Genomic DNA, 22,311 nt, shown 5'->3' on the forward strand with positions numbered 1-22,311 from the left:
AGCTTAACTAGTATTCCATGTAAAATTCTAGAAAAAAATAGTGAGAGATGAGTTATTTCAACACTTGGAAAGCAATAATGATGTATCAACCTGTCAACAGGGCTTTGTGTCTAACCTCTCGTGTGTAACGAATCTGGTGGAAGTACTAGAACAATGGACAGAGAGCTTGGACAAGGGAACACCTGTGGATGCCATCTGCCAGGATTTCTCTAAAGCTTTTGACTCTTTACCACATCAACGTTTAATAAAGAAGCTAGAGGGCTATGATATCTGTGGCAATGTGTTAAACTGGATCAAGAGTTTCCTACTAGACAGAAAACAGAGGATAAAAGTCAACGGTTCTTTATCAGACTGGAAAGATGTGACCAGCGGCGTACCTCAGGGCAGTGAATAAGGGCCCTTTCTCTTTGTATTTTTTATCAGTGACCTACCAAATGAAGTCAACAAATGTTGTAGCATGTATGCGGATGACACAAAGCTCTATGGACCAGCAGAAGAACAGGAGGATTTACAGATAGACTTGGATCATCTTGTAGACTGGGCCGATAAATGGCAGATGAATTTCAACACGGGAAAATGTAGTGTGCTACACTTGGGAAACAAAAACAAAAGGCATGAATACAGCATGAGACTACGTGGAAAGCAAGAACGTGTAAAATTAAGCTCATCTGAAGTAAAGAGAGACCTTGGAGTCCAAATCAACAGCCAACTACAATTCACGAAACACACGGAAACGCAAGTCAACAAAGCCAACAGAATACCTGGCCTCATATGCAGATCATATGTTCACTTGGACAGGGACTCAATGAGATCCTTATTCATCGTATTAGTAAGACCACACCTTGAGTTCGCGAACTGTGCTTGGGGGCCATATTATGAAAAAGACAAGAACCAAATTGAAAATGTACTACGTAGGGCTACAAAGTGTATTCCTGGACTACACAACGTGGACTATGAGAAGAGGTTGAAAATTACTGGTATCCTCAGCATGAGCTATAGAAGAATAAGAGGCGATTTAATTGAGATATATACAAGTATACCCATGGACTGTACAAGTGCGCCTCTCCTTTCGTACTAAACCCGAATGGACCCACCAGAGGTCACAGTTACAAACTTAAGAAACAGTTCTGCAGCACGAGTCTCTGACAAAACTTTTTCACGATCAGAGCAGTGGACACATGGAACAACTTGGATGACAATGTGGTAAACGCAGAAACACTCAACAGCTTAAAAAATATGATGGACTCTGTCTTCAGAGACCACATGTTCAGCAGAGACCTTCGCCATCCACTCTGAACCACCCAAGTTGTGCCCGCTGCCACCCACCACTCAGTTACAGACTCGGCTGAAGCTTAGATATGGTCAAAAGATACTAGAATTAGCTCCACAGTTAGGTAACTTAGCTCTGATCGAAAGATCAGCAAAAGGCCTTGGGGCCTAAGTTTTAAGCTGAAATACTATACTATACTATACTATACTATACTACAGTACTGTGTCTTTTCATTGGATCGGTGGTGGAATAACATGCATTACATTTGATAAACATTTGGAACAGTCCTTGCCCTTCAAGAAAATTATCACATCTTTCATTTGAAGCTGTAGAAATTCATTTTGTGCCCACGAATGTTTCCACCTGTTTCATTTGGTTATATCAACCACCATCACTTAGGATGAACACACTTTCAGATCAAACTTTTTTTCTCTCTTAATTTTCTGCTGATCTCCTTAGTTCTTACATTTCCAAAACCTTGCAGTCTCGTTCTTGTTGATGACTTTAATGTACATTTTAAACTCTCCTCCCACAGTGGATTGAAACAGCTTTGCAACCTTTTCTGTGTTCATAATCATACTGCATATTCAAGTCATTGATGAATCCACTCACAGACATGGTCACACACTTGATTTACTTGTTGAAAGAGAAAATGATAATCCTAACCAGTCTGTATGTGTCACACACATGGCTGTCTCAGACCACAGAGCTGTTTTTTCCCCTGTTTTTCAGTTAAGAAGCCTTTGTGTAAAAAAAACCCATTACATCAAGTCTAGAAACTTGAAGAAGATCTATAATAGCTCTTTCTGTGAAGATGTCATTGACCCTTTGGTCGCTTTAGTCGCTGCTCGATATAGTGCCATGCGGCAACTTGTAGGGGGAACGCTGTTGGTGCCAATCGGCGACTTGATCATTAGAGTTAACAAACTTGCCCATCTTGTCAATGAATAATGCCAAACTTAGCCAGTACTTTGTGCCACATGTACCGGAAACATCCACATTGTTGAATCAACTCTCATGCAGTTTGGAGTAATTTTCAGTGGCTTTTTTTAAACTAAGTTTGAATGATGGCGAGTTCTTCAACCAGTTCAGATTGTAACCAGCAGTCTTGCTTTAGACCATGATATACAGGACAGCAAACTGCAAGTCTTATTGGAAGTTGGTTTGTGGAAAATGATTTTGCTGGTGACAGTGACAGTGGACAAGAGTTCATGCCACATGACAGCGAACTAACAAGTGACAGTGACAGCTCTGCTGCATAGCCGGTTTTCAGCTGTACTGTGCAGCTGACTTAGCTGGCTTGCAGCTGTCACTGAGTGTCAGCAGCTTGAACATAGCTAGCAATGTAAGGGTTACATTCTTTCATGAATTATGTCTGTCCCAAATCCAATCTTCTGGATAATTTCAGTCAGGCTGTATGTGACATACTCAGTTGACATGCACCTGTGTGTACTAGATATGTGATTGTCTTTCAGCCCCTTGGATAACAGATGATATCAGCGCTGCTAAATGACGTTGAGGCAGTCAGAGAGAAGGCTGCAATCCACTCGTTTCATTGTTCATCACCAGATGTTCACCATTCTTAAATCACTTCAAGATAATGTCAAAACTGAGCATTTTCGTGCTTCCTTATCTGAATGTAAATGAACTAAGATTCTTTTCCAAGTCATCGTTGAACTTTTTGATTATGTTAAACATCCTATTCTCCCTTCAACAGACTCTCCATCTGATCTTCCTGACAAATTCTTTGAATTTTTTTTATCAGAAAATTTCAGACATTCACAGTGAACTGGGATCCATTGATTGAGCTCCTGGTGTTCACTCAGTTAATTACAATGCCATCCCATTTACTGCATTTGAATGTAACTCTGAGAACACAGTCTGTGATTTGCTTGATAGTACCCCCTTGAATTTTGTGGTCTGGATCCTCTGCCTGCTGATCTGTTCAAATTCCACTCAAATGGTCTTTTTCCAGTTATCACAAAGATTGTAAATATTTCTCTGTCTGCAGGTTCTTTTCCTGAAGATTTTAAACATGCCCTCGTTACACCTACTCAAGAAGAAAACCTCTAATTTTGAAAAACTGTATGACTGTTTGAAAGTCACTCTATCAAAATAACTTGATAGAGTAGTGTTATATCAGCTCCTCAGTCATTTGTCATCCAATGACCTTCTGGTGTTCTTATCTGCATGCAGTCAGAATCAGTACTGAGACAGCCCTCTCACACATCTTACACTTTATTGTCTTGTGCAGACAAGAGAGAAGTATCAGTTCTGTGTCTACTAGATCTCTCATCAGTTTTTGACACAATAGATCACAGTATTTTTCTCAACCATCTTCATTGTACTCTTGGAATCTCTGGCACGGTGCTCACTTAGTTTAAATATTATCTTTCCTGTCACACTCAAAGTGTTCATCTCAAGTTCTCATTCTAAATCCAGACCTCTTCCTGGTCAAAATTATGTTCTCCAAGGTTCAGTTCTAGGTTGTAAACTATTTAGTCTAGGAACACTCAGCCACTGTCTGACATCAGCAAACATAGATGTGATTTTCACAAGTTTACAGATGACACCCAACTCACAAAAGTTTCTTCCTCAAGTTCTTTTGATATCCTTTGCAAAATACAGAGATCTATAGGCACTGCTGTAATGAAGGAATGGATGCTAACAAGCTCAGACTCAATGACATCAAGGCAGAAGCCATGTTTGTTCTAGGTTCTAGACGTGTGCTTCTTCATATTTCAGACCATACTTCCACTCTCAGCAACCTGTGTGTGTATATTGATTCAGCTTTGTCCATGCTTGACCATGTCAGTAATTTATGTAAAACTGCAAACTTCCAACTTGGAAAAATCTGTACCATTTCACTGCTTCTGACTGTTGAAGCAACCACTCTGTTCCATGATCCTCTTCTTCTTCTTCTGCGTTCACTCGTATGCACACGAGTGGGCTTTTATGTGTATGACTGTTTTTACCCCGCCATGTAGGCAGCCATACTCCGTTTTCGGGGGTGTGCATGCTGGGTATGTTCTTGTTTCCATAACCCACCGAACGCTGACATGGATTACAGGATCTTTAACGTGCGTATTTGATCTTCTGCTTGCATATACACACGAAGGGGGTTCAGGCACTAGCAGGTCTGCACATATGTTGACCTGGGAGATCGTAAAAATCTCCACCCTTTACCCACCAGGCGCCGTCACCGTGATTCGAACCCGGGACCCTCAGATTGACAGTCCAACGATTTAACCACTCGGCTATTGCGCCCGTCCGTCCATGATCCTCAGTGACATTGACTACTGCAGTTCACTGCTCACTGGTTTGCCCTCTGATCTGATATCACACCTGCATGTGACATTTAACAATGCTGCCAGTCATTATCAAAAGGTAAAAAAAAAAAAATGTTCATGGAACCCCTTTCTTGCATCAGCTTCTCTGGTTGCCCATTCAGTACAGAATTGGCAATGCATATATTAGCTTATTGCCACTTTTATCTCCCCTCTCACTAAAATCCTCTGTCATTGATATAAATACTCTCCTTCACTGTGTGTGTGTGTGTGTGTGTGTGTGTGTGTGTTGCATGTGCGTATGTGTGTCCATTTGTAGGGGCATATCTATATTCATATGTGCAATTTGTAGTATTGATGTATATATATATAGAATTGTTTTTCAATTCTATGTGCTGTTGTGTGGCATTATATATATATATATTGTTTCACATGAAGCGCTTAGAGCCCATTATACAGATTTTGCACCATATAGATACCATATATATGATATATATATTTTTTAAACAATGATTATGCAGTGCGATGATTGTTGACACAAAGTTGCTTGTAGTTAAAAAAAAAAAAAAAAGAGGGGTGGGGTGGGGGGGGGGGGGGGCTGTTGTTTTTTTTGTTATGCTGCATATTATTTCCTATGTTTGTTGAAAAAATGGAAGGTCAATCAAAAAGTGGACAGTCATTGAACTGGTATCACTGACAAAGTGGTATCAATTAAGGTCATAATTAAATAACCAACAGGTCTGAGACTGTCCCCACCCCTGTTCAGCAGAGAAGAGGTCATGCCCAACAACTGTGCCAGACTCTGCAGAACCCAGAACAGGAACTTGTCATTCCTTCCAAACACCCTCAGGAAGTGGAATGAACTTGACACTTGTACATGTGATACAGATGCATTCACAAAACTGCCCCTTCCTATCTCTGCGGCTGCCTTCACCTCTACACTCCATCTCGCTCACTACGATTGGCTTCGGATCCACTCTGTTTACGCATACCCAGATTCAAACACTCGACTGTTGGCCGCCGTTCTTTCTCTGGACCTTGTGATTGGAATGAACTTTCTCTTTCGCTTCGTCAAGTCTATATATATATATATATATATATATTTTTTTTTTTTTTTTTTTTTTTTCTTCTCAAGGCCTGACTAAGCGCGTTGGGTTACGCTGCTGGTCAGGCATCTGCTTGGCAGATGTGGTGTAGCGTATATGGATTTGTCCGAACGCAGTGACACCTCCTTGAGCTACTGAAACTGAAACTCCACTCTCAGCTCTTTAAAGTCTGGCCTTAAAACCCACCTCTTCCCAAAATAGCTTCCCTTGCCTGCCCTTCCTTGTCTTTAGTTTCTACAGTTTTAGAGTTATGCATGCATGTGAATGACTGGTGCGAAAGCACTTTGATTTGTCTCTGCACAAGATCCAGCGCTATATAAATACCATTATTATTATTATTATTACATGTTCAAGTCCAGGTAGTCAAACTGGTTAGATCAGGAATACATCTCTTCCCATCCCCCAGTCCCTTCCCTGTATTCTGTGTTTGTTTTTTTGTTGTTGTTTATGTTGAGAGTGGAGGGAGTGGTTCACCCTGAGGATGGCTGGGACTGGCCAGCCCCTGAGCAGGCAAAAAGCGAAAAGTAGTAGTCTGGCACAAAACCCACAGTTCATCTAAGTCCTTTGCTTCATGCGCAGGAACTTTTACCTCCACGCATCCCCCATATGCAGAGTAATCAGTATGCTGATTGTGGCTGTTATGAGGATGATGGAGTGACAGTGACAAACTCAGATTCTGAGTGTGATAAAACTCAAGTTAAGATAAGATAAGATAAGATAAGAATAACTTTATTATCTCCACCTGGAGAAATTTGGTCGGGTGCATTATCACAACATAGACAAGTAAACAACATGGGGACCATAACTGTAAAAGCCAACAACAGCCCCAACAAATATTACGAAGATACAAATGTAAAAAATATCACATACATCGTTTCATACATACATCCACACACTGCAGGTAATAACTAGTATTCTTAATGTAAAAACAGAAAGAATTAAGAAACATTATTTGAATATAATTATAAACATAGCCTACTATACTGCACATTGATTATAATAGACAGATAAGATAAGAATAAAGATGAATTGCGGAAAACCACAACCAGATAATCAGCACACACCCGCACCGCACCCCCGCACCCCACCCCACCCCACACACGCAGATAACTTGATCAAACAAGAGTAATAAACATATGTTCTCAAATAAAAGCATTTCACATATTCGCTTTTAAAAACATTGCAATTAATTATTACATCGTAATTATTAAACAGAAATATATTTAGAATATGGACGTTAGCATCAGACATATTCATTGTACATTCATCCTGCATATTGCACATATATATGTGTGTGTGTGTGTGTGTGTGTGTCCCCCTACCCCCTCTCCCCTGTTTGTCTCACCCACCCTTTCACTTGCCCATACCTTACCCTCTGGTTCCCCAGCTTGTTTGAAAGTGTTTCACTTGCCCTCTGGTTCAAGCCAGCACAATGGGTGGATACACACAGATGCTGACACAGACAGACACAGACAGACGCATATATTTGTGTGTGTGTGTGTGTGTGTGTCTGTGTGTATGTCCATTGTGCTGGTCAGATTTGAGGGCCTACCAAATGCTATCAGAGTGAAAGAGATGAACATTTAACAAAGCAAAAGTGAATTGTGTATTGTGCATGTGTGTGAGTGTGTGCGTGTGAATACATGAATGAGTGTGTGTGTGAGTTATTGTATGCCTTGCATCTGTCTGATTTGTTATTGTAAAGCACTTCGAGAGGTTTTGAAAGCACATAATTTTATATACAAATGTGCTTTCATTATTGTTGTTGTTGTTGTTACAGAAACAATGGAGCAGAAGTGGCAGTCAGTCAGCAGCATGCTGAGCACAGCAACTGGGCAGTCCATCGATGATCTCCACTTCACCGCCATGACACCTGTGCAGGTGCTTCATGCCTCTCCCTCACCTTGACTCTCACCCTCACCCTCACCCTGGCACTGATCCCAACCCTAACCCTCACGTTAACTCTGACCTTCACCCTCACCCTAACTGACCCTCACCCTTGCACTGACCCCAACCCTAACCCTCACCCTAACTGACCCTCACCCTAACTCTGACCCCAACCTTCACCCTCACATTAACTCTGACCTTCACCCTCACCCTAACTGACCCCAACCCTCACCCTATCACTATCACCAACCCTCACCCTCACCCTTACCCAACCCTAACCCTATCACTATGCCTAACGCTCAGCCTTACCCCAACCCTAACCCCATCACTATGCCTAACACTCAGCCTTACCCCAACCCTATCCCCATCACTCTGCCTAACCCTCACCCTTACCCCAACCCTATCCCCATCACTATGCCTAACCCTCACCCTTACCCCAACCCTAACCCTATCACTCTGCCTAACCCTCACCCTCACCCTTACCCCAACCCTATCACTATCACTAACCCTCACCCTTACCCCAACCCTATCACTATCACTAACCCTCACTCTCACCCTCACCCTTACCCCAACCCTACCTCACCCTTACCCCAACCCTATCAGTATCAGTCAGTATCACTAACCCTCACCCTCAACCTTACCCCAACCCTATCACTATCAGTATCACTAACCCTCACCCTCAACCTTACCCCAACCCTATCACTATCACTAACCCTCACCCTCATCCTTACCCCAACCCTAACCCTATCACTATCACTAACCATCAACCTGACCCCCAACCCTAACCCTAGCCCTGACCCTGACCATGACCCTGACTCTGACCCCAACCCTAACCCTAACCCTAAACCTAGATCTCCACTTCACCGCCATGAGTCCTGTGCGGATGTCTTTATGATCCATTTTATGGCATCCTCTTCTTGCAGTTTGGTTTGCATTTTAGTGTTATCATTTGTTCAGTCTCTCCGTTTTATAAGTCTTAAAATCTCTTATGACCAAATAATAACACTTGATCAGAATCTTGATATTGCTGCAGAAAACTGTTTACCTACAGTATTCAACCTGTATCATCAGTGTTTGAAAAAATGTATCTCGTTTTCCATACAGACACACGCAAACTCAGAGATGACCGCATAGACATGTGCACACAGACACATAGTGACATGCACACACACAGTTGTTGACAACATTGTACATATAGTGACATGCACACACACACAGTTGTTGACAACATTGTACACATAGTGACATGTACACACGCACAGTGGTTGACAACATTGTACACATAGTGACATGCACACACACAGTTGTTGACAACATTGTACACATAGTGACATGCACACACACAGTTGTTGACAACATTGTACACATAGTGACATGCACACACACACACACACACAGAGTTGTTGACAACATTGTACACATAGTGACATGCACACACACACAGAGTTGTTGACAACATTGTACACATAGTGACATGCACACACAGAGTTGTTAACAACATTGTACACATAGTGACATGTACACACAGAGTTGTTGACAACATTGTACACATTGTGACATGCACACACACACACACACACACACACACACACACACACACACACACACACAGAGTTGTTGACAACATTGTACACATAGTGACATGCACACACACATACAGAGTTGTTGACAACATTGTACACATAGTGACATGTACACACACACACATAGAGTTGTTGACAACATTGTACACATAGTGACATGCACACACACACACAGAGTTGTTGACAACATTGTACACATAGTGACATGTACACACACAGTTGTTGACAATATTGTACACATAGTGACATATACACACAGTTGTTGACAACATTGTACACATAGTGACATATACACACAGTTGTTGACAACATTGTGCACATAGTGACATGCACACACACAGTTGTTGACAAGATTGTACACATAGTGACATGCACACACACACAGAGTTGTTGACAGCATTGTACACATAGTGACATGCACACACACACACACACACACACAGAGTTGTTGACAACATTGTACACATAGTGACATGCACACACAGAGTTGTTAAAAACATTGTACACATAGTGACATGTACACACACACACACACACAGAGTTGTTGACAGCATTGTACACATAGTGACATGTACACACACACACACAGAGTTGTTGACAACATTGTACACATAGTGACATGTACACACACACACACACACAGAGTTGTTGACAACATTGTACACATAGTGACATGCACACACAGAGTTGTTAACAACATTGTACACATAGTGACATGCACACACAGAGTTGTTGAAAACATTGTACACATAGTGACATGTACACACACACACACACACACACACACACACACACACACACACACACACAGAGTTGTTGACAACATTGTACACATAGTGATGCACGCACACACACACACACACACACACACACACACACAGAGTTGACAACATTGTACACATAGTGACGCACACAAACACACACACACACACACACACACACACAGAGTTGTTGACAACATTGCACACATAGTGGCACACACACACAGTTGTTGACAACATTGTACACATAGTGACATGCATATACACAGTTGTTGACAACATTGTTCACACAAAGCTGAAGACACACTGGCATCACAGAGAGTGGACATGTGTGCAGGCGGCATACATCCCTCTATCCCTCAGTTCCTGAAGAACAAAGACGTGTTGTTTGCAGGCGGCGTGCATCCCTCAGTTACTGAAGAACAAAGACGTGTTGTTTGCAGGCGGCATGCATCCCACAGTTCCTGAAGAACAAAGACATGTTGTTTGCAGGCGGCGTGCATCCCTCATTTCCTGAAGAACAAAGACGTGTTGTTTGCAGGCGGCGTGCATCCCTCAGTTCCTGAAGAACAAAGACGTGTTGTTTGCAGGCGGCGTGCATCCCTCATTTCCTGAAGAACAAAGACGTGTTGTTTGCAGGCGGCGTGCGTCCCTCATTTCCTGAAGAACAAAGACGTGTTGTTTGCAGGCGGCGTGCGTCCCTCAGTTCCTGAAGAACAAAGACGTGTTGTTTGCAGGCGGCGTGCATCCCACAGTTCCTGAAGAACAAAGACGTGGCAGTGGAGGCGGTGACCGGCAGTGGGAAGACCTTGGCCTTTGTCATTCCCATCATGGAGATCCTTCATCGCCGGGAAACCCCCCTCAAAAAACACCAGGTAGGAACTTGACCTCCATCCCTCAACAATTACCAGGTTTGACCTTGACCTTTGTCCCTAAAAAAAAACCCACCAGGTAAGACCTTGACCTTCATCTCTAAAAAATACACCAGATAAGACCTTGACATTCATCCATTAAAAAAACACTGGGTAAGACGTTGACCTTCATCGTCCCTCAACAAACTCCAGGTAAGACCTTAACCTTTGTCATCACTCAACAAACTACAGGTAAGACCTTGACCTTCATTGACCTCATCCTGTGTTGTGAGGAAACCCTCCTCAACAAATACAAGAGAGACCTTGACATTAATCCCTCAAGAAACACCAGTTATTACCTTGACCTTCATCACCCCTCACAAATACCATGTATGACCCTGACCTTCATTCCTCAACAAATGCCAATTAAGACCTTGACTTTTACCATTCCTCAACAGATACCAGGTAAAACCTTGACGTTCACCGTGCCATAACAGACACCAGGTAAGACCTTGACCTTCACCATCCCATAACAGACACCATGTAAGACTTTGACCTTCACCATCCCATAAGACATCAAGTAAGACCTTCACCTTCATCATCCCTCAACGGACACCAGGTAAGACCTTGACCTTCATAATCCCTCAACAGACACCAGGTAAGACCTTGACCTTCATCATCCCTCAACAGACACCAGATAAGACCTGAATTTTCATCATCCCTCAACAGACACCAGGTAAGACCTGAATCTTCATCATCCCTCAACAAACACCAGGTAAGACCTTGACCTCCATCGTCAGTCAACAAACACCAGGTAAGACCTTGACCTTTGTTGGCCCCATCATGGAGATCCTATGTTGCTAGCAGACCCCCTCAAAAAACACCACAGGTAAGACCTTGACCTTCATCATAATTCAACAAACAGACCTTGACCTTCATCACTTAAACACCAGGTAAGACCTTGACCTTCATCATCCCTCAGTAAACACCAGAGAAGAAATCCTCCTCAACAAACAACAGAGGATGGTGATGATGCATTCTTTGAAGTCTGGCTGTAAAACCTGCCTCAGTCCCAAACAGCTGCCCAATACTCTCCCATTGTCCTGTATTTTCACCAGCCTTGTCTATATATATTGATACATTTATCAGTTTGTATTGATCCATTTTTGTGTACTTATAAGTGTTTAAAAAAAAAAAAAAAAAAGATCTGTATTGATATAAGTTTCATATTGATCTTGTTTGTTTGTGTCCCAGACACACACTTTCCATACAACTTTTCCCCCCCAGACACCTACTTTTCCATACAACAGCTCCCCCCCCCCAGCCCCCCCCCAGACACATACTTTCCATACAACTTTTCCCCCCCAGACACCTACTTTCCATACAACAGCTCCCTCCCCCCACCCCAGACACCCACTTTCGATACAACTCCCTCCCCCCCCCCCCGACACACACTTTCCATACAACTTTTTCCCCCCAGACACACACTTTCCATACAACTCCCTCCCCCCCCCCCCCGCCCCAGACACACACTTTCCATACAACTTTTTTTCCCCCCAGACACCCACTTTCCATACAACAACTCCCCCCCCCCCCCCCAGACACACACTTTCCATACAACTTTTTTTCCCCAGACACCCACTTTCCATACAACAACTCCCCCCAGACACCTACTTTCCATACAACAACTCCCCCCCCCCGCCCCCCCCCAGACACACACTTTCCATACAACTTTTTTCCCCCAGACACCCACTTTCCATACAACAACTCCCCCCCCCCCCAGACACACACTTTCCATACAACTTTTCCCCCCCAGACACCTACTTTCCATACAACTTTTTCCCCCCAGACACCTACTTTCCATACAACAACTCCCCCCCCCCCCAGACACACACTTTCCATACAACTTTTCCCCCCCAGACACCTACTTTCCATACAACAACTCCCCCCCCCCCCCCCAGACACACACTTTCCATACAACTTTCCCCCCCCCCAGACACATACTTTCCATACAACAACTCCCCCCCCCCCCCCCAGACACACACTTTCCATACAACTTTTCCCCCCCAGACACCTACTTTCCATACAACAACTCCCCCCCCCCCAGACACACACTTTCCATACAACTTTCACCCCCCCAGACACATACTTTCCATACAACAACTCCCCCCCCCCCCAACCCCCCAGACACACACTTTCCATACAACTTTTCCGCCCCAGACATCTACTTTCCATACAACTCCCCCCCCCCCCCCCCCCCCCGATACACACTTTCCATACAACTTTTTCCCCCCAGACACCTACTTTCCATACAACAACTCCCCCCCCCCCCCAGACACACACTTTCCATACAACTTTTTCCCCCCAGACACACACTTTCCATACAATTTTTTTCCCCAGGCACACAATAGACACACACTTTCCATACAACTGTTTTCCCCAGACACACACTTTCCATACAACTGTTTTCCCCAGACACACACACTTTCCATACAACTGTTTTCCCCAGACACACACACTTTCCATACAACTGTTTTCCCCAGACACACACTAGACACACACTTTCCATACAACTGTTTTCCCCCAGACACACACTAGACACACACTTTCCATACAACTTTTTTCCCCAGACACACACTAGACACACACTTTCCATACAACTTTTTTCCCCAGACACACACTAGACACACACTTTCCATACAACTTTTTTCCCCCAGACACACACTAGACACACACTTTCCATACACTTTTTTCCCCCAGACACACACTAGACACACACTTTCCATACAACTTTTTTTTTCCCCAGACACACACTAGACACACACTTTCCATACACTTTTTTTCCCCAGACACGCACTTTCCATACATTTTTTTCCCCTTTTGTGTTTGTTTCCCAGACACACACTTTCCTTCCATACACTTTTTTGTTTTTGTTTTTTCCCAGGTACACACTTTCCATAAACTTTTGTGTTTGTTTCGCAGACACGCCATACACTTTATTGTTTGTTTGTTTCCCAGACACACACTTACGATACACTTTTATGTTTGTTTCCCAGACACACACTTTCCATACACTTTAATGTTTGTTTCCCAAACACACCATACACTTGATTGTTTGTTTGTTTCCCAGACACACCATACACTTTAATGTTTGTTTCCCAAACACACCATACACTTGATTGTTTGTTTGTTTCCCAGACACACCATACACTTTAATGTTTGTTTCCCAAACACACCATACACTTGATTGTTTGTTTGTTTCCCAGACACACCATACACTTTAATGTTTGTTTCCCAAACACACCATACACTTGATTGTTTGTTTGTTTCCCAGACACACCATACACTTTAATGTTTGTTTCCCAGACACACCATACACTTTAATGTTTGTTTCCCAGACACACCATACACTTTAATGTTTGTTTCCCAAACACACCATACACTTGATTGTTTGTTTGTTTCCCAGACACACCATACACTTGATTGTTTGTTTCCCAAACACACCATACACTTGATTGTTTGTTTGTTTCCCAGACACACCATACACTTTAATGTTTGTTTCCCAGACACACCATACACTTTAATGTTTGTTTCCCAGACACACCATACACTTTAATGTTTGTTTCCCAAACACACCATACACTTGATTGTTTGTTTGTTTCCCAGACACACCATACACTTGATTGTTTGTTTCCCAGACACACCATACACTTTAATGTTTGTTTCCCAGACACACAATGCCACAAGCTCTCTGTGTGGGAGGTGGAAGTGTCAGTCTGCATCATCATCATCATCATTGTCGTCGTCATCATCATCATGATCATCTTCATCATTGTTATAACTGCTCAGCACTGGTGGTCTGGGTGCTGTTTTCAGGTGGGGGCCATTATCCTGACCCCGACCCGGGAGCTTGCAATCCAGATTGATGAAGTGGTGTCCCATTTTCTGAAGAGATGCCCTCAGTTGTCTTCCTTGTTGCTGATTGGGGGCACAAGCTGTGCACAGGACATCAGCAAATTCACCGCTCATGGGTAGGTGTTTGAAGAGTGGGGTGGGTGTGGTGTGGGTGTACAGTTGTAGGTGTGGTGTACAGGGGTAGGTGTTTGAAGAGTGGGGTGGGTGTGGTTTGCAGGGGTAGGTGTTTGAAGAGTGGGGTGGGTGTGGTGCGGGTGTACACTCCTTGTTGCTGATTGGGGGCACAAGCTGTGCACAGGACATCAGCAAATTCACCGCTCATGGGTAGGTGTTTGAAGAGTGGGGTGGGTGTGGTGTGGTGTACAGGTATAGGTGTTTGAAGAGTGGGGTGGGTGTGGTGTGGTGTACAGGTGTAGGTGTTTGAAGAGTGGGGTGGGTGTGGTGTGGTGTACAGAGGTAGGTGTTTGAAGAGTGGGGTGGGTGGGGTGTACAGGGGTAGGTGTTTGAAGAGTGGGGTGGGTGTGGTGTACAGGTATAGGTGTTTGAAGAGTAGGCTGGGTGTGGTGTACAGGTATAGGTGTTTGAAGAGTTGGCTGGGTGTGGTGTACAGGTGTAGGTGTTTGAAGAGTTGGCTGGGTGTTGTGTGCAGGGGTAGGTGTTTGAAGAGTGGGGTGGGTGTGATGTGGTGTACAGAGGTAGGTGTTTGAAGAGTGGGGTGGGTGTAGTGTACAGGTATAGGTGTTTGAAGAGTGGGGTGGGTGTGGTGTACAGGGGTAGGTGTTTGAAGAGTGGGGTGGGTGGGGTGTACAGGGGTAGGTGTTTGAAGAGTGGGGTGGGTGGGGTGTACAGGGGTAGGTGTTTGAAGAGTGGGGTGGGTGTGGTGTGCAGGGGTAGGTGTTTGAAGAGTGGGGTGGGTGTAGTGTGGTGTACAGGGGTAGGTGTTTGAAGAGTGGGGTGGGTGTGGTGTGCAGGGGTAGGTGTTTGAAGAGTGGGGTGGGTGTGGTGTGGTGTACAGGGGTAGGTGTTTGAAGAGTGGGGTGGGTGATGTGTGGTGTTCAGAGGTAGGTGTTTGAAGAGTGGGGTGGGTGATGTGTGGTGTTCAGGGGTAGGTGTTTGAAGAGTGGGGTGGGTGTGGTGTGGTGTACAGGGGTAGGTGTTTGAAGAGTGGGGTGGGTGTGGTGTACAGGTGTAGGTGTTTGAAGAGTGGGGTGGGTGTGGTGTGCAGGGGTAGGTGTTTGAAGAGTGGGTGTGGTGTGGTGTACAGGTGAGGTGACAGCCCTTGAGACTTGATGAGGGTGGAGCATAGTTTGACTTGTTACCTGTGTTTCGGTGGGAACCGTAATATTTGAGGTTGTTTTCTTTCAGAGGTCACATACTGATTGCCACACCTGGTCGGCTGGATGACCTGTTCTCTCGCAAACAGGCAGGCTTTAACCTAGCCACCAGTGTGAAGGCATTGGTGAGTATGTTGTGAAGGTATAGATCTGTAATTATTGTTGTTTGTTAAGGTATAGATCTGTCATCATTGTTTGTGAAGCTATAGATCTGTGATCATTGTTTGTGAAGCTATAGATCCGTCATAGTTGTTGATGAAGGTACAGATCTATCATAGTTGTTGATGAAGATATAGATCTATCGTCATTGTTTGTGAAGGTATAGATCTGTCATCATTGTTTGTGAAGGTACAACAAATCTGTCATTGTTTGTGAAGGTACAGATCTATCATCTTTGTTAATGAAGGTATAGATCTGCCATTATTGTTGATGAAGGTATAGATCTATCATCATTGTTGATGAAGCTATAGATCTGTCACCATTGTTGATGAAGCTATAAATCTGTCACCATTGTTTGTGAAGCTATAGATCTGTTACCATTGTGAAGTGTTGATGTGTGTACAGCAAGTGTTGATGTTTTGGTGTGTGTGTGTGAAGTGTTGATGTGTGTAGTGTTGATGTTCGTACAGGAAGTGTTGGTGTGTGTACAGGAAGTGTTGGTTTGTGTACAGCAAGTGTTGATTTGTGTACAGCAAGTGTTGATGTGTTGGTGTGTGTGTGTGAAGTGTTGATGTGTGTAGTGTTGATGTTCGTACAGTAAGCATTAGAGTATGTGCAGGAAGTGTTAGGCGTGTTTGAAGTGTTGATGTGCGTACAGGAAGTGTTGGTGTGTGTGTACAGGAAGTGTTGGTGTGTGTGTACAGGAAGTGTTGGTGTGTGTGTACAGGAAGTGTTGGTGTGTGTGTGAAGTGTTGGTGTGTGTACAGCAAGTGTTGGTGTGTGTGAAGTGTTGATGTGTGTACAGGAAGTGTTGATGTGTGGGTACAGGAAGTGTTGGTGTTTGTGAAGTGTTGATGTGTGTACAGGAAGTGCTGGTGTGTGTGTGTGAAGTGTTGATGTGTATACAGGAAGTGTTGGTGTGTGTACATTAAGTGTTCATGTGTGTAGAAGGAAGTGTTGGTGTGTGTGTGTGTGTGTGTGTGAAGGGTTGATGTGTATACATGGAAGTGTTGATGTTTGTGAAGTGTTGATGTGTGTACAGGAAGTGTTTGTGTGTGTGTGAAGTGTTGATGTGTATACAGGAAGTGTTGATGTGTGTACAGCAAGTGTTGATGTGTGTGGTGTTGGTGTGTGTACAGCAAGTGTTGATGTGTGTACTGGAAGTGTTGATGTGTGTTGATGTGTGTACTGGAAGTGTTGATGTGTGTTGATGTGTGTACAGGAAGTGTTGGTGTTGGACGAAGCTGACCGATTGCTGGACATGGGTTTTGAGGCCAGGTCAGTGCTTCTGCCTGCCTTTCTGACTGTCTGTCTGTCTGTATGATTGTCTAACTATCTGACTGTCTGTCTGTCTATCTGACTGTCTGTCTGTCTATCTGTCTGTCCTCTGAGGCCAGTTCAGTGCCTCTGTCTGTCTGTCTGACTGTCTGTCTATCTGTCTGTCTGTCTGACTATCAGCCTGTCTATCTGTCTGTCTGACTGTCTATCTGACTGTCTGTCTGTCTGTCTGTTTGTGTGTCCTCCTGTCTGCATTCCTCTTGTCTGTCTCTTTATTTTCAAGGGCTTCATTAATGTGTGTGTGTGTGTGTGTGTATAAGTGTGTGCATGGGCATGTGTGAGTGTGTGTGTGTGTATGTATGTATGTGTGTGTGTGTGTATGTGTGTGTATTTGTGGGTATGTGTGTATGTGTGTGTGTGTGAATATATGTGTGTGTGTGTTGTGTGTGTGTATACATGTGTGTGTGTGTATACATGTGTGTGTGTGTATGTATACATGTGTGTGTGTGTGTGTGTGTGTATGTATAAATGTGTGTGTGTGTATGTGTATATATATAAGATAAGATAAGATAAGATAAGAATAACTTTATTATCTCCACCTGGAGAAATTTGGTCAGGTGCATTATCACAACATAGACAAGTAAACAACATGGGGACCATAACTGTAAAAGCCAACAACAGCCCCAACAAATATTACGAAGATTCAAATGTAAAAAATATCACATACATCGTTTCATACATACATCCACACACTGCAGGTAATAACTAGTATTCTTAATGTAAAAACAGAAAGAATTAAGAAACATTATTTGAATATAATTATAAACATAGCCTACTATACTGCACATTGATTATAATAGACAGATAAGATAAGAATAAAGATGAATTGCGGAAAACCACAACCAAATAATCAGCACACACCCGCACCGCACCCCCCCAACCCCACCCCACACACGCAGATAATGTGTGTGTACATGTGTGTGTGTATGTGTGTGTGTACATGTGTGTGTATATATGTGTGTGTATATATGTATGTGTGTGTGTGTTTGTATATGTGTGTGTGTATACATGTATGTGTGTGTGTGTGCACAGCATCAACACCATCCTGGGACACCTGCCCAGGTGTCGGCGGACGGGTCTGTTCTCGGCCACACAGACCCAGGAGGTGGACAGTCTGATCCGTGCCGGCCTACGGAACCCGGTGCGCATCACGGTGAAGGAAAAGACCTCTGCCACCCTGGCCCCCCAGAGAACGCCCTCCTCCCTGTCCAACTACTTCATGGTCAGTGCCGTCAGTTGGTCACTTAGGGTCAGTGGGATCTGTTGGTCAGTTCGGGTCAGTGCTGTCTGTTGGTGGTCAGTTGGGGTCAGTGCTGACAGTGTGTATATTCTGTGTGCTGTTTGTATCAGATGACGATGTGTGTATTCTGTGTGCTGTTTGTATCAGATGACGATGTGTGTATTCTGTGTGCTGTTTGTATCAGATGACGATGTGTGTATTCTGTGTGCTGTTTGTATCAGATGATGATGTGTGTATTGTGCGCTGTGTGTGTGTCAGATGATGGTGTGTGTATTCTGTGTGCTGTGTGTGTCAGATGATGATGTGTGTATTCTGTGTGCTGTTTATCTCAGATGACGATGTGTGTATTCTGTGTGTTGTTTGTATCAGATGATGATGTGTGTATTCTGTGTGCTGTGTGTATCAGATGACGATGTGTGTATTGTGTGCTGTGTGTGTCAGATGATGATGTGTGTATTCTATGTGTTGTGTGTGTGTCACTGTCAGATGATGATGTGTGTATTCTGTGTGCTGTTTGTCTCAGATGATGATGTGTGTATTCTGTGTGCTGTTTGTGTCAGATGATGATGTGTGTATTCTGTGTGCTGTGTGTGTCAGATGACGATGTGTGTATTGTGTGCTGTGTGTGTCAGATGACGATGTGTGTATTGTGTGCTGTGTGTGTCAGATGACGATGTGTGTATTGTGTGCTGTTTGTGTCAGATGACGATGTGTGTATTGTGTGCTGTGTGTGTCAGATGACAATGTGTGTATTGTGTGCTGTGTGTGTCAGATGACAATGTGTGTATTCTATGTGCTGTGTGTGTCAGATGACGATGTGTGTATTGTGTGCTGTGTGTGTCAGATGACAATGTGTGTATTCTATGTACTGTGTGTGTGTGTCAGATGACAATGTGTGTATTCTGTGTGCTGTGTGTGTCAGATCGTGGATGCAGACGAGAAGTTTGGCCAGCTTGTGCAGCTGCTGAAGACGAAGCGAGGCCGGAAAGTTCTACTGTTCTTCAGCACCTGTGCCTCTGTGGAATACTTCTCTCTCTGTCTGCAACAGTGGGTCATTCACTATAGAGTGATATTTATAATGATATATAGAATACTTCTCCCTCTGTCTGCAACAGTGGGTCATTCACTGTAGAATGATATTTATAATGATATATAGAATACTTCTCCCTCTGTATGCAACGGTCATTCATTCACTGTAGAGTGATATTTATAATGATATATAGAATACTTCTCCCTCTGTATGCAACGGTCAGTCATTCACTGTAGAGTGATATTTATAATGATATATAGAATACTTCTCCCTCTGTCTGCAATGGTCAGTCATTCACTGTAGATTGATAAGGATAATGATATATAGAATATTTCTCCCTCTGCAACGGTCGGTCATTCACTGTAGAGTGATATTTATAATGATATATAGAATACTTCTCCCTCTGTCTGCAACAGTAGCTCATTCACTGTAGAATGATATTTTTTATGATATATAGAATACTCCCTCTGCCTGCAACAGTGGGACATTCACTGTAGAGTGATAATGATAATGATATATAGAATACTTCTCCCTCTGCAACGGTCAGTCATTCACTGTAGAATGATATTTATAATGATATATAGAATACTTCTCCCTCTTCTGCAACGGTGGGTCATTCATTGATCGATAGTCATAAATCATAGAATAGCACTGATAGAATAGGTAATAATGATAATGATGATGATGATAACAGTGATAAGATGATGATGATGATGATAATAATAAAAATAAAGATATATCTGTAGTCAACAAAACATAGAATGATGATAATGATAATTTACAGTACTTAGAATGGTGATGCTGATATCAGTATACAGGACTTAAAATGATGATGATAATGATATACAGGACTTAGAATACAGGACTTAAAATGATGATGATAATGATATACAGCACTTAGAATGATGATGATAATGATATACAGGACTTAGAATACAGGACTTAAAATGATGATGATAATGATGTACAGCACTTAGAATGATGATGATAATGGTATACAGGACTTAGAATGATGATGGTGATAAAACACAGGACTTAGAATGATGATTATAATGATATACAGCAGTTAGTATTATGATGATGATATACATCACTTAGAACTATGATGATGATATAGAGGACTTAATATGATGATGGTGATAAAACACAGGACTTAAAGAAGCAAACACTCCATAGAAAAGAGCTCAGTGCCTGTTATCGCTGTAGTCACTGTAGTTTCACTGTGGTATGATGGTGACTGGTGTGTGTGTGTGTGTGTGTGTGTGTGTGTGTGTGATTATCACTGTGGAATGATGGTGACTGGTGTGTGTGTGTGTGTGTGTGCGATTATCACTGTGGTATAATCGTGACTGGTGTGTGTGTGTGTGTGTGTGTGTGTGTGTGTGAGATTATCACTGTTGTATGATGGTGTCTGGTGTGTGTGTGTGTGTGTGATTATCACTGTGATATGATGGTGACTGGTGTGTTTGTGTGTTTGTGTGTGTGTGTGTGTGTGTGATTATCACTGTGAAATGATGGTGTCTGGTGTGTGTGTGTGTGTGTGTGATTATCACTGTGGAATGGTGGTGTCTGGTGTGTGTGTGTGTGTGTGTGTGTGTGTGTGTGTGTGTGTGTGATTATCACTGTGAAATGACGGTGACTGGTGTGTATGTGCGTGTGTGTATGTGTGTGTGATTGTCACTGTGAAATGATGGTGTCTGGTGTGTGTGTGTGTGTGTGTGTGTGTGTGTGTGTGTGTGTGTGTGTGTGTGTGTGTGTGATTATCACTGTGATATGATGGTGACTGGTGTGTGTATGTGTGTGTGTGTACGTGCGTGCGTGCGTGTGTGTGTGTGTGTGTGTGTGTGTGTGTGTGTGTGTGTGTGTGATTATCACTGTGGAATGGTGGTGTCTGGTGTGTGTGGGATTGAAGCATTCTGAAACAGACACCAGTGTTGGCCATTCACAGCAAGATGAAGAGCAAGAGGAACAAAGTGTTCTCCAAGTTCCGCTCCATGCCAAGGTGTGTGTTGTTGCTCTGTCTTTCCATCTTACCTCTTGTCATTAAGGTGTGTGTTGTTGTTCCTCCATTTTTCCTCTTCCATGTGATGATGCATTTGGTGATGTGACAGTGGTGTGATGAATTGTGACACATGTGGATGTTGTGATGTGGTGTGATGAATTGTGACACAAGTGGATGCTGTGATGTGGTGTGATGAATTCTGACACATGGTGATGTGGTATGGTGTGATGAATTCTGACACATGATGATGTTGTGATGTGGTGTGATGGATTCTGACACATGGTGATGTGGTGTGATGAATTCTGACACATGCTGATGTGGTGGTATTGTGTGATGAATTCTGACAAATGATGATGATGTGATGTGGTGCGATGAATTCTGACACATGGTGATGTGGTGTGATGAATGCTGACACATGATGATGTGGTGTGATGAATTCTGACATTGTGGATGTTGTGATGTGGTGTGATGAATTCTGACACATGGTGATGTGGTGTGATGAAATCTGACACATGATGATGTGTGATGAATGATGACATGATGATGTG

At 43.2% G+C, this 22,311-nt stretch overlaps 1 protein-coding gene across 1 annotated transcript in view; it reads left to right on the top strand.

Moving 5' to 3' along the window:
* LOC143274810 (ATP-dependent RNA helicase DDX55-like) overlaps window positions 1–22,311 on the top strand; it is a 43,362-nt gene that overhangs the window by 327 nt on the left and 20,724 nt on the right. Inside the window, exons 2-9 of the mRNA XM_076578741.1 lie at window positions 7,444–7,544; window positions 10,632–10,769; window positions 14,622–14,776; window positions 16,026–16,119; window positions 17,376–17,431; window positions 18,524–18,713; window positions 19,654–19,778; window positions 21,674–21,763. Coding sequence (XP_076434856.1) covers window positions 7,449–7,544; window positions 10,632–10,769; window positions 14,622–14,776; window positions 16,026–16,119; window positions 17,376–17,431; window positions 18,524–18,713; window positions 19,654–19,778; window positions 21,674–21,763 — 944 coding nt within the window. The 5' untranslated portion in view covers window positions 7,444–7,448. The remainder of the gene's footprint in view (window positions 1–7,443; window positions 7,545–10,631; window positions 10,770–14,621; window positions 14,777–16,025; window positions 16,120–17,375; window positions 17,432–18,523; window positions 18,714–19,653; window positions 19,779–21,673; window positions 21,764–22,311) is intronic.

Source organism: Babylonia areolata, chromosome 29, assembly GCF_041734735.1.
Source record: "Babylonia areolata isolate BAREFJ2019XMU chromosome 29, ASM4173473v1, whole genome shotgun sequence".
In the NCBI taxonomy this organism is placed as follows: Eukaryota; Metazoa; Mollusca; class Gastropoda; order Neogastropoda; family Buccinidae; genus Babylonia; species Babylonia areolata.